Source organism: Odontesthes bonariensis, chromosome 21 (genome assembly GCF_027942865.1).
Source record: "Odontesthes bonariensis isolate fOdoBon6 chromosome 21, fOdoBon6.hap1, whole genome shotgun sequence".
NCBI classification, from domain to species: Eukaryota; Metazoa; Chordata; class Actinopteri; order Atheriniformes; family Atherinopsidae; genus Odontesthes; species Odontesthes bonariensis.
Genome location: NC_134526.1, coordinates 19,613,704 through 19,627,656, shown reverse-complemented (window position 1 = coordinate 19,627,656; position 13,953 = coordinate 19,613,704). Strand labels below are relative to the sequence as shown.

Here is a 13,953-nt window from a genome sequence, read left to right as displayed (position 1 = left end):
TAGACAGACAGTTTAAAAGGAAGTAAAATTAGTTTTGATATTCTAAATGTGGTCTATAACATTGCTGCAGCAGAATTGATTGATTTTATATTTTCTTAATTATAAAAACTCAGTTTTGCTGAGAATTAGTGTGGTGTTTTTTTCGTATCTACCATCTGTTCATCTGAGGGTTGCATGCCGAGGATTACAGGGTCTGAGCTAATCCACCCCAGAGATGCAGATTATTCCTGAGACTCGTGACATGCAGTTTGCATTTTGTTTCATGATTCATTTGCTCTTCATTTGTCTGAAATCTGATGGGAAGCTAAGCGTTTACTTGCCACATTCATTAGAAAATAATGCAACTTCTTATAACTGAAAAACACTCACTGGTTGACATCAATGGATGGCATGAAAGAAATACTGTATTAGAAGTTAAGATTGTGTCATGGCAGTGTTTTCATGCCACTGACTGCTTCTACCAGGTTTTAGCATTATGTTTCTTATATTTACCTTTATGAAAAATGTAAAATTAGGCGACAGTCTTATTATAACAAGCACATTCATTTGAAAGACAAGAATAACCATAGCCAATTTCAGGACCCTCATGCTGTTGCTTTGTTATGCAACAGCATTAGCAGCAGAGGCTTTTATAGCAAAAGATGCCAAATGAACAAGGCGGTTAGAAAGTAAATGTATTATCACTACTGACAATCTGTCATTTAAATATCATATGACATCATTCCAAACGGAGTAGGCTTACTGTGCTTGGTATTATCTTTTAATCTATCTAAGTTTATATTAATTTAGCTATGACTTGGAACATTTATGCATCTGTAGATGTCCATTTATGTCTCATGAAGTGACTTTTCAGTCATATTCAATCACCATACACATTGAATATCTATCATGAAGTTTTATTTCAAGTCATTTCCAGGCACTCAATAAGTGAAAACGAGAACAGTATATTTGGCAAATTAAAGCACACTCCACAGGTTTCAATGAATTTTGGAACAATGGTTTTGCTAATTGTGAATCATGCTGTGGATATCTTTGCCAAGCTGAAAAGCGCTCTAAAATGTTTACTATAAAATGAAATCTTGACAAGATGCACAGTTTTCAGAACCTCATCATTTGAACCTGGGCTGTGATGAGGCCTGATTACAAAGGCTCAACTGAGCCTTTGTACTCAGTTGACCAGCACTCTGAGATTTAAGTTTTCCTTTTTGACCACACTGTGGTGTGTTATATATGCATTACAAGCCATACATGTTGTTTTTTGACAAATGGACAGTTTGATTTTGTTATTTGATACGAGCAAAAATGCTTATGAAGGAGGAAGAAAACCTGTCAGCATATTGTATTTGTCTCTTCTGCCACAACAAGTGGAAGGAAATCAATGACATGGCCCAGAACAAGAGTAAAAAAGAAAAACAAAACACAAATATATGAGAAATTATTTTATTTTGTAAAATTTGCAATTGATTTTAATACAAGGTATGTCCAAAGCTTAATTAAGCAGCAAAAAATTAGCTAAGCAATGATGAGAGGCCTGTTGACACATAGGAGTGAAGAATGGACAACCAAGGTAACTGTGTCCTGCTGAGATAATGTCCTCCAGGTGTCACTAAATGGACACATAATTCAATGCAAGGTTCACAAGTTCATTCAAAGCTCTCTGGCAGTGTCAGCTGTCATATTCAAGACAATCCCAGCTGAGCAATGGTGAACCTTTAATCGATTTACTGCTAAGTTTACTTGCTAAGAACTGCACACACTGTAACCTTAAAACTGTGTTGAGTAACATGAAGTTAAAAACACGAGTATTTACCATTTTATTTAACATTATTATTCCTCCTACACAATATCACATTAGCATGAGCTTTATATCCAAGAAGCCATTGAATGACCAGTGAAATAACTGATGTTTACATCCAAATAAAGCTCAATCCAGGTTGAATCCAGCACAAATGAGACCAAGCCGGCCCAGATGTTTTCAGTAGATGTGGACAAGCTCCAGCCATACATCAGTGTGCCTCCAAAACAACACTGCTAAGTCAAAATTAATTTTCTCCTTTATGGGTCAAAAAACAACAATTAGTCTACAGTAAGGATGAACAGTTCACCTAATTGCACTCATGTAGGGAAAGTATCCTAGAGGGTAAACTCACATCAAACATATATACAATATGTACCTTTATAGTATGATTAGATTTAGATCACAGGAATTTCAGTGAGGTCTCGTCTAATTAGTACTAATTGTACTAATTCCACTTTGCTGAGTCATGGCAAAGACTGTAAAGTCAGCCTGCAATCCAGAACACAGCGCTGCTAAAACAAATCAACTTGATTCACTTTTGTTCTGTGTTTCCACTTCCATTAACATCAGACACTCTAATTTCACAAGCTTTTTTCTCTTTCATGTCAGCACTGGAGCCCCATTTTGGAATTTCTGAACTTTTGAACAACTAACAACAACAATGACACACAAACACTCACTGCTCAGTCACTGGGATGGATCTGTGGGATTCAAGGTAAAATACTGTAGATCACAATAATCTACAGTAAAAAAATGTGATGAAATTACACTGGCATTGGCAAGCTAGAATCACCATTGGAATTTCATATCAGTCAGTTTTCAACAGAAAGGGGAAACCTTTGCCGTCATACAATAATCAAGCATCACATTATCAAGCATGGGACAGGTGGAACTTTAATGACAGGACAGTAGAATGATACACAATAATGAGGCAATCGTCAGCACAAAATATGATAGAAAATGCATCCGGTTGTTTCCAGTCTTCACGCTTTTATCCTCATTTCTTTGACATCATTTTCACAAACTCTGGGAAGACAACAAACAAAATATTGATTAGCTAAATCATTGTATGTTCAGTGTGAGCTGACAACAATTTCCATACAACTGCTGAAGTATGAACAAACACACAACAGATTACTTCGACTTCATGGTGAAAAATAAAAAATAGTAGGTCAAGTTTTAGCCGTGTAAGCGATTGAATTGCTGATGGATTCCTCTGAGAGTTTACTTTCCTTGGAGAATATTTAAGAACAACAAAACATTTATTACAACAGACAACATATCAACATATAACAACAGATTATTCCATAATGCCGTTATTCTTTGGCCCAAATAATTGTGTGCGTTTGTGTTAATTTGTAACTTACCCTCAAAGTCTACTTTTCCGTCTCCATTGTTGTCAACTTCTCTGACAACGGCATTAATTTCATTTTTGCTGGTGTGCTCACCTAATAACTTTAGCATTGCATGTTTCAACTCTTTAGATGTGATCGAACCATCCCCATCGATATCAAACTGCAGGAAGGGGGGAGGAGATACTGGTTTTAGGGCTTTTTGAATGCATTCTGTGGCGTTATGTTTTCTCAACACTGCGTTTGAGTTTTTACTCTGAGTTCTTTCAGTGTCCAGCATGTGGCGCCAAACACCGTATGTACAAAAAGGGAATGTTGAGCTCACCTCTTTGAAAGCATCTTTAAGTTCCCTCAACCCGATCATCCCTGCAGTTTCATCCAGAAGCTTGGGGGTCATTAGTTCCACAAAATCTTCAAAGTCCACCTGCCCCCCCACTGCGATAAGAATTACAGACAGGACAACAATAAACAAATAATTAAATTATATATTTGTAAAAAAACCTGATTTTTCGGGCTTTCTTACAGCACAAAATGTGGTCGTTATGAAGATGACTATTTTGCTGAGTATATATTGTGAATAAAGTAAACAAAAACAAACAAAAATATAAGTAATTGTTCTAAACATATTCAGTGTAATAATTTTACACATTAACTCGGTGCATTCCATTTTTCTTCAGTTTCACAAGAACACTCACAGTTCATGTTGATGTTTTGGCTCAGTTCTATCAGCTCCATCTCAGTTGGCATGTAGCCCATGGTCCTCATTAGGTTCCCCAAGTCTTTGCAGCTTATGTAGCCGTCCTTGTCTTTATCAAACTCCACAAAAGCTTCACGTAACTCTACAAATCATACAGGTGACGGGAAATGGAGAACTGCCCTCAACAAAATTTCTGAAAACATAATAAAGCCGATGCAGTATGTCTTAAAAAGTGCCTTACCTTCCATTTCATCCTGTGTGAGGTTTCTTGTCTGAAAAAGGAAAAATGATGGTACAGATACAACAATGATGTTAGTTTGCTTTTTATTCAATCATTGGTCACAAAAAAAATACTAATAAAGTTATTTTCTTTCTGTGGTCCATCAACTCCTGAATCATCCTAGTAGCACTGTAATGATCTTGGTAATAGTCACACAGACTGTGTCCTCCTGCATGATGCCAGGGTTTATGGCCTATATACAATATCCAAAAAAATAATAATCACCACAACAAATTGTTTTGAAATTAACATTTTGGAATCGGTGTGATTCAAGCTTGACAAATTTTGTTAGAGCATAATGTTTCTTTGCTGTTTTCTTTTTTTCTCCCTCTTTAAAATCTAGAATTGAGCTTTTCATAAGATTACGTTCTTGTTTCTGCTTAGTCTCTCAGTGTAACATGTTTTAAAATGATTATTGATTGTACACAGTTCGGGATGAGTCCATTGAATATTAACGTGAAATATTTTTTCAACATTTAGAATTGCTCAATCAATTCTAAATGTACGTTTCTGGTCAACATATGAACAAGTGAACACGTCAAGATGTTGAATCTCAGTATGAGATAAGGTAGTGTGCAAATGAAGTCTTTGAAACTTAAGGTATTATAAAAAGTAACTGACTCCCGATGCATCACCCAAATGTATCTAGTAAAATCTTTGCTTTGCTGTCCCTACTCCAGTCTCTGCATTAAGTCTAAAATCATACCAAACAAGCCTGACCATGATAACAAAAACTCTTCAAGAAGACATATCATGCTTCGGTCAAACCAAGCAACAAGAAAATAATTCATTAGAAATGCATTGAATTGTTTTGTGATTCAGAAAGCTCAAAGCTTAAAGATCAAAACAACTATTGTAAAAAGAACAAAACAGACAAAGCATGGATACTAAGCATTGTACCACTGAATTATCAAACCGTACGGACTTACTGGTCTCATTTTTCCTCCTCCTCGGAGAAAGATGCAGGGCTGCTTGAGACTCATGACGACCGACTCAGTCTAGATCCTTGGAAATAAGGAAAAATTCTTTGCGAAATCTAAAGAGAAAAAATTTCCAGCAGCTTTCAATCACTTAATTCATTTTTTAGCCATGAGGATCTTTGCGTATCTGCTCATTCCATGAGGGATGACGTCTCTGATGGATAATCTTTTCAGCTCTGGTCAGAGGAAAGATGGGCTTAATGCTGTCCACAATTTCAGACAAACATCAACGCTGTTTTTAAAAGCATCAATTTTTAGTACATTTAATCGGCTTATAGAATATATGCAAAAAAAAAAAAAAAAAAACATTTTGAGACTGGTCTCAAATATAATTGATAAAATTGGGATTCTAACTTCAATATGTGCAAATGTTTTGTCACAATAATCAGACTCACCAAGCAAATCATGAAAAACAACAAGCAATTAGAAAAAAAATTGTAAACAACTGCATCCCTTACACGGCTTGTCCCTTGTGTTTTTAAAGCAGAATTATACATTGCATAATCATATAAAATAGTGCTTATGCAAAATTGAGGTGTTCCCACAAACTGTTTCTAATATACAGTTATCACATTTGTAGTTGAGTTGTTTGATTGCCTTCCGAGAAGCATTTAACTAATCAGATAAATGAGCAGTGACCGGTTTGGTGTCTGAAATTCAACACATCCAGGGAAAGGGGAATCATATCAGATGCCTGCTATTGCCATGATATGATCTTCCATGTCTTTTTACATAAAAGGCCTGATCCAGTTCTGACTGTATATCTTCCACAGACAGATTAACGGTCATATTCCGTTCACCAGTTCAATCATATATCTCTTGGTACATAATGTCCTTTTGTAGGATTTGATGTAAGCTGTATTTTTTCACGGTTATATCATCCTTATATTTTTCAATATATTTTAAAGTGCTGTGTATGCTTTGTCCATTCAAAGCAGCCATGGCACCACAAAATATTAATAAATGAATGATGTAGGAAGAGTCATGGCAAACTACCTCTGTTTGCCCTGATAAAATTAAATTTTCTTTAAGAAAAGGACTTACTTCCATTTAACTACGTTTTTGGTATGATTATGATATGAAAATCTGCTTGCAAAAAAAAACAAAAGTGTGACAGCAAGCGAGTCCCAGTTTGATTGTGGAACTAGTGCCGGAGAAAAATAGGAAATTGGGTGAAACTTTCCTCTAGTCTTATCTTTGAGATGCATTTTAATGATATCCAAAGCAGGGTATTAAAAATCAGATCAAGACAAACAGAAAACTGGGCAGAGACAGAGACAGAAACATTTTTTCCACACCGATAGGGAGCAGACAGCCAAATAAAGGTTTAATAGGAGCAAGAAGCGGAGCGAGGAGGATCTGACAAAAGACAGAAAAAAGTGGGATCTATCATGAGGAAAGAAATCACAAATGAACAACAGGTGATGGCAATAAACTGACAACAGTCATAAAGGAACGAGGTGAGAGAAAGGTTCACAGGAGCAAACTATGGAAAGCCATTCCAAAACAGATCATTTCATGTCACCTTCACTGTATGAAAGGAAAACATCTTTACCAAATGTTAAGATTCAGTATTTGAGCAGTATAAGGACTGAATACATTTCAACAACTACTTTTTTATGAATCCTGTTTGAGATCAGCCTCTCTTCTTCTATCTACCTTTATGGGACCCCAAGGCTAGAAAGACAAAATGTGACCCACAATGAGATTTTCTTTGTGGTGAACTGTTTCTTTCTCGCAGATTCAGCTTATAGCATTTCCCTCTCTCCTTTTAACGCTCGCAGGGGTCTGAATTTTTTGTCAGAAACATTTTACTCATTCTCTTTAGCCCTCATAGAACAGTTATTGGAATGTGGGAAGATGGAAAATAGCCACAGTCTCAGAGGGCAAAATCTTATGAATGCAAGGCAATGAAAGTGTTTAATTTCCTTTTAAAGTTGCCAACATAGTGCAACAGAAAGGAGATGGGTTCACCAAAGACAGAAATGTCTCAGTAGTTGGTCATTTCTCTGTGCTTATGTCCTTATAAGTATACAGCTTCTTGATTTGTTTCTCGTCAACTCTCCATCTAACCAGCAGTAATTCTTTAAACCTCTAGGTGGAGATGAGAATTCTTTCAGATAAACTTGACATACGTGGTCAGATATTTTGATGCTGTCAACAGCTGGAGGATTTTTGGACAGGGTTTTATTTCATATCTCAGCTCCTTAAACAGCTCAAACATACTAATCCCGGTCAGTCAGGCTTAATGACAGTGTGTTGTGCTCTACTTTCCAGACTTGGCCAAACCAGAGAAATGCTTTTAACTGTGAAATGTCCAGTTAATATTTGTCTGTGTGTGAGTCCGTACCCTTTTTATGCTGATGCATTTTTTTCTAATGACTACACATATTATCAATATGAAAAATAAAGTGTCTCCGTACAGTTACGTTTATTAACTTGCCCTTTCTTATCAAATAAAAGTTAATCTGTGCTTTGCAAATGGAATGAAACACCTAAATCAACAGGTTTAATGGGATGAAAGTGAACTAATTTGGAAAAAGTTGTGTTCGACAAGTCACATAAGAAACTATGACAAGTGACTTCTTGTCTTCTTACATTTGAACTTCATCCATGCATCATCTAATGATTCATTCAGTGTGCTGCTTTGCAGACAGGTAATTTATATAAATGTTTTAAAAATTAGATAGCTCATAAGTATTGTTTATGATTTTGTACTCTGAACTCTCTTTAGTAATTTTAGCTGATGTTGATGACCATCTCAGGGAGTTTGGAGTGAGATCCAACAAGTTCAGTGTACCTCTGAGGTGAAAAGGACTGGAAAACAGTAAAAATATCATGTGGTACACCGAGGTTTGACTTGATCCGTGACTACAGTCACCTGATGAACCAAAGGCCTGAGAAACCCCTGAAATGGATTGTAAGGCAATCAGGGTCCAACAATGAATATTCCATATCTTGTTTAATGCTTTCATATGATGTGTCCAGAAATACTGTGTACCTTTGTGTCAAGAGACTGGCAGCAGAAGACTCTGTTGATTGCCGTGAGTTTCTCATTCAGTGAGTCTTTTTACAATTTCATGAAAAAAATTTGCTCATCTTGAATTTGATGGTGGAAACACATTTCAGAAAAGATGGAGAAGTGCCATATTTATTGCTATGTAACACCCCCTCTTCTCTTAACAACAGTTATATTGAATTCAATAATACTTTGAATGGTTTAACCCTCTTTTACCTTTCTCTCCACTCCGTTCCCCTTCTGCATCCACAATGTCTCCTCTTCAACTTAGACCAGCAGTCTGGTCAGTCTGTTGTTTCAACACAATGTTATGAAAAAGATGGTCATTGTTGTTCTTTATGTTCACCAAATTGTGCAGCATCAGGCCCAGGGGCTCCAGAGCAGTGTCCAGCACAGAGCGAGTCTTCATCAGCTTGCTAAATTTCTTTGAGTCACTGCCCCAATGGGTGGCCGCAGGCTGCAAAGCTCTCTATGACAGATCTGTAGCAGATATGCAACATTTTGGTCCACTGTTGTCCACTTGAAAAAGGTACAATGTTGCTATATTTGTGCCTCAATATCCTATGATTTTAAACTTACAATCTGTTTTTCCAGATAAAGAGGAGAAATGAGAAGAATGTGTGGCTGTCACAGACGGCAACACATCACAAGTGTTTGAGTAATTTTCAAACACTTGCAATCCTCCATCTGTTGTATAATTGCAATTTAAAATTTTTCTTCAAACATAAGGACTGACAATAATATCAAATTTATTTTTCATATATCTTTTTTATATTATATATTCTAAAAAAGAAAAGAAAACAAACATGTTTTAAATCTGATTCAGTTGAATCTTTGATTTTGATGCTGTCATTTTACAATAGATAAAGTCGTCCCCTTTTCATTTTATTCAGGTGTATTTTTTTAGCAAGAAACAGTTATGTTTTCATGCTTTATTTTTAATGTTTGCAAACAATTTTTTAGTTTTCAGTTATGGTGCATGTGATGGATAACAAACAGGACTTTGTTATCGGCTTAAACAGGACAGCAAATATCTAAAACAAAACGCATGAAGTCAACGTACTGTGACCTTCTGTTATCATTTATGAGCGGAAGGTTTCAGGTTTCTCTTCAGTGTCACATCCTCCCTCTCTGTGGACCTCTGGGACCACACCTGTGGCTGTGAAACTTTTCAGAAACTGCCAGAACTATAATTAATCTTTTCAGACAGAAACACACATTCAGCCGCACATATTTGCATGTCAGCAGGTGTTCTGGCATGAAGTAGCTCACATTCTGTACACACATCCTCAGATGAAATAATGATGCTTCAAATATCAACTGTAACATCAAGTACACATTGTTTTATGGGCTCTTTGAGGACTGAAACATCTAGTTTAGAAGACTGATACATATTGATACACCCCGTACTGCAGTCTACTTTGATATAGATGTGCAGTATTTGTGTTAATGTGTGTGCACAATCCCATCATGTCTTAAAATTAGAAAATAAAATCTTTAAAAAAAAAGATGGTGTTCTAAACATGCAGTTCAGTTCCTGTTAGCAACTGAACCCTGATATGAGTTAAACATGGAAGCATTAGAGGCCAACTGTGATATAGTTATGAGTTTTATTATTTAATAATTCATTATTTCATGTTAGTGCTCTTCTTCATATTGAGGCTGTCACATTGAAGCAGCCCGTGTGGTCTCTTATCCTGTTTGTGTCAGGTTTGGTGTGGGGAAGGTAGGACACGGATGCGGACTTCAAAAAGAAAGCTTGGTTCATTAAAGCAAAAACAAAGAACAAAAGGCACGGCTGAGCCGGATTTCAAAAACTTAACTGTGGATCAATACTAGGGAAACAAAACAAAGAACTTAACATGGCATGGATAAATACATACTTAACTTGGTAGGTCACGTGGCAGATGGGTAACAAGGCAGGTCAGGTATGTGGGGCAAGAAACGAACAAAGAACTGACGACAAGACAGGGGGGAACTGCAAACTAAATAGGGACTGAGTGATTAAGTGAGTGTGTGCAGCTGGTGGGGAATGAACAGGTGAGGGGAATGAACTAATGACCTGAGTGAAGGAAGTGAGGGGAAAAACAATGGCAAAACCTAAAACTCAAAACCTGGACATGAACTGAACACAAAAAACATAAAACTTAAAACATGAGTCCCATGGGCGTGACAGTTTGGAGGCCTTATTGCATACTATTCTCCAGGGGCAGACCGAGTCATTCTTTTCGCTTCACCGATGATGCTTGACAAGATGGTTTTACATTTTACCGTGAGATAGTTAAACATAAACAGACTGTGATACTGAATTTGCAACAGACATGGCCAAGGACATCCAGCTGGTGATTTAAATGTGATTCCTAAAATGAAACTCAGTATCAGTTTTTCTTCTATTCAAAGTGACATTTTCCTCGGGAAGATTCAGAAGGAGGGATTTTGCATATACTAATGTAGTGTTATCAGTGTTTCATATAAATGATTAAAAGTTACCATGGAAAAATTGTAAATTAATAATATGCAATGAGAATAGTCATAAAACTTTGAACATGCAGCATTGAAACAGATAAGGAATATGAAGGAATTTGAAGAAGAAAACCTCATTGAATCAGAAATGTGCTCCATAAACAGTGGGAACAGTATACTGCACTTCTGTCCTCCTGACTTATCTCTTTTGATCTGCACAGCTTTGAAGGATCAAGCTTTGTGCTTCTAGCTTTTCTAAATTTCATCAGACATTACTGACAAACAGTCAGTCAGCAATGAAAGGAAACGTTCGTGATGAGAGAGGCTTTATGAATACCTTGATTTTTATTTATACAAAATGCACAGGATATAACAAATCTGTAATATGATGAGATGCCAATGCTACAGTACATCCCTCACCTACATCATACAGAAAAAGATTACACATAATAACAGCCGCAACACTTTTTTAAAACTATATTTGTTAACATATCTCTCTCACACGCATTGTTACATGTAAAAAATTGATTTGTTTGCTGCGACATTCTAACACCTTTAAAGGGAGTTTTAAGACATTTAGAAAAATATTCTTTCAGACTGGAAAGCTCAATATCTATTTGTGCTATTAAGTACAAACTGAAATAAGACAATAACCAAATCTGTTGTACTCCACAGGAACAATATGATAGTGTCCTTAATACGTGCCCCAAGTGTTAACAAAGGGTACCTTACAAATCAGACTCCTCAGCAGCACATAGCTGCATTATAACCTGTCTCTGTCCTTTTCTATGCAAAGTGAACTTCCTCAATGATGCCATAAAGAGCTGAGTCTGATCCAATCAATGACATCAGATCACCTTCAGCACCATCATGTTCTCTGTAGCTCTGCTGCTGCTGCTGGCTGCTGGATGCTGTGAGTCTCACTGAGGCAGAGACACTGACAGTATGATCACACCACACTGGCTGTTAATGTTCTTAAACTGATATCCAGCATGTTTTTTTCTTCAGGTGTAAAGTGCGAACAGCTGACACAGCCAGCTGCCTTGACTCTACAGCCAGGCCAACGTCTGACCATCACCTGTCAGGTCTCTTATTCTGTGAGCACCTACCCAACAGCTTGGATCAGACAGCCTGCAGGAAAAGGACTGGAATGGATTGGTAGAGCAGGTGAAGGGTGGAGCACCTATTACAAAGATTCACTGAAGAACAAGTACAGCATCACCTTTGACTCTTCTAGGAAAACAGTGACTCTAAATGGACAGAATATGCAGGCTGAAGACACTGCTGTTTATTACTGTGCCAGAGAACCACAGTAACACAAAGCATCAGCAGACCTGAACAAAAACCTCTCAGATGCTGAACACTTGTATTATTACTTCTCTACCAGAGGAGGAGCTCTTAGACCACCAATGATTTCAGACCAAAGAGAAACATCTTCCAACTTGCACAACATGGGAGAACACTTGACAAAATTATGACATCAAAGATAACACAAAACGTCCATTCCAAATTTCTCAGTAATCTTTGGGCCTCACTTTCTTGCAAAGTTTAACAAGTCGTGGCACCTGGTTGATTTGAAAGAAAGATGCCCAAACCAGAGAGCTTTCTGTGCAAACAATGGAAAGGATTACACAACTTCTTCCAGAGAGTACTTCAACTTGGAGAGGGGCAAAAAATGCTGGTTGTTCAAAGGCAGGTGTGTCTGAATTTTGGAGCAAGTACAAACAAATTGGGAAGGTTGTAAAAGGGAAACATACAGTTTATCTGAGAAGAGGTGAAGGTTTCTGGGCAGAAAACTTTAATATACCTTGAAAAAAGAAAATGAACAACAAAACAAATGATAACAAAAGGGCAGAAACAGGAGTCAATGTTTGTGATCAAACTATAAGACACCAATTATGGTGGAATACAACAATACTGAGGCTTATTTTTCATTCTTATTTTTACAATTTTTCTACAAAAACAAACTTTATAAAAGCAGATAGCATATGAACACATGACAAACCTCATGAAAACTTATTTTGCTCTTACAACTCCCTCCATGTTCTGTTCAGAACATTATTTCCCAATGAAATAATTAGGTATGTGTCTTTTTTCTAAACGATATAATATCAAGCTAGGCCCTGTGATGGGCTGGCGACCTGTCCAGGGTGTACCCTGCCCCTCACCCAATGACAGCTGGGATAGGCTCCAGCCCCATGTGACCCTAAATTGGATTAAGCGGGTATAGAAAATGGATGGAAGGATGGATAATGTCATGCTGGCTATTACTTTGTTTATTTCATAGCTAGAAAAATATATCATAAAGTTTTAGAATTCCAAAAAAGTCAGTGGGCTATCTGACAACTTTTCGGTTTTGAAGAATCAGCTTTAATTGCTGTGTTAATGCTACCAAAAAGTATCAATTTTTCTTCTATTCAAATTGATATTTTCCTCTGTGGATTTAGAAGGAGGGATTTTGAATATACTAATGTAGAGTTATCAGTGTTTCATACGAATGATTAAAAGTTACCATAAAATTTATTTTAATTAATAATATGCAATGCTGGCTTAAAGGATAGTCATTAAAAAGATGATCATGCAGCATTGAAACAGATAAGGAATATGAAGAAATTTGAAGAAAAAACCCTCATTGAATCAGAAATGTGCTCCATAAACAGTGGGAACAGTGTACTGCACTTCTGTCCTCCTGACTTGTCTCTTTTGATCTGCACAGCTTTGAAGGATTAAGCTTTGTGCTTCTTGCTTTTCTAAATTTCATCAGACATTACTGACAAACAGTCATTCAGCAATGAAAGGAAACGTTCGTGATGAGAGAGGCTTTACGAATATCTTGATTTTTATTTCTACAAAATCCACAGGATATAACAAATGTGTAATATGATGAGATGCCAATGCTACAGTACATCCCTCGCCTACATCATACAGACAAAGATTACACATAATAACAGCCGCAAGACTTTTAAAAACTATATTTGTTAACATATCTCTCTCACACGCATTGTAACATGTAAGTAAGTGATTTGTTTGCTGCAACATTGTAACACCTTTAAAGGGAGTTTTAAGACATTTAGAAAAATATTCTTTCAGACTGGAAAGCTCAATATCTATTTGTGCTATTAAGTAAAAACTGAAATAAGACAAAAACCAAATCTGTTGTATTCTACAGGAACAATATGATAGTGTCATTAATACGTGTCCCAAGTGTTAACAAAGGGTACCTTACAAATCAGACTCCCCAGCAGCACATAGCTGCATTATAACCTGTCTCTGTCCTTTTCTATGCAAAGTGAACTTCCTCAATGATGCCATAAAGAGCTGAGTCTGATCCAATCAATGACATCAGATCACCTTCAGCACCATC

At 36.7% G+C, this 13,953-nt stretch overlaps 1 protein-coding gene across 1 annotated transcript; it reads right to left on the bottom strand.

The window, feature by feature from the left end:
• Nucleotides 1–2,698: 2,698 nt before the first annotated feature.
• LOC142371345 (calcium-binding protein 5-like) lies at nucleotides 2,699–5,110 on the bottom strand. The gene is made up of 6 exons (XM_075453995.1): nucleotides 5,057–5,110; nucleotides 4,089–4,119; nucleotides 3,846–3,989; nucleotides 3,476–3,585; nucleotides 3,166–3,313; nucleotides 2,699–2,824 (listed from the first exon to the last, which is right to left on the bottom strand). Exons 1-6 carry the CDS (start codon nucleotides 5,108–5,110, stop codon nucleotides 2,796–2,798), a joined length of 516 nt encoding a protein of 171 aa, XP_075310110.1. The 3' UTR covers nucleotides 2,699–2,795.
• Nucleotides 5,111–13,953: the final 8,843 nt, after the last annotated feature.

Excerpts from the sequence above, each read along its gene's own strand:
- LOC142371345 (XM_075453995.1), bottom strand. The coding sequence starts at position 5,110 with ATGAGTCTCAAGCAGCCCTGCATCTTTCTCCGAGGAGGAGGAAAAATG. Across the intron at positions 4,120-5,056 it reads GAGGAGGAAAAATGAGACCA|ACAAGAAACCTCACACAGGA; the intron begins GTAAGTCCGTAC and ends TTCCTTTTTCAG. Across the intron at positions 3,314-3,475 it reads TTAAAGATGCTTTCAAAGAG|TTTGATATCGATGGGGATGG; the intron begins GTGAGCTCAACA and ends CCCTTCCTGCAG.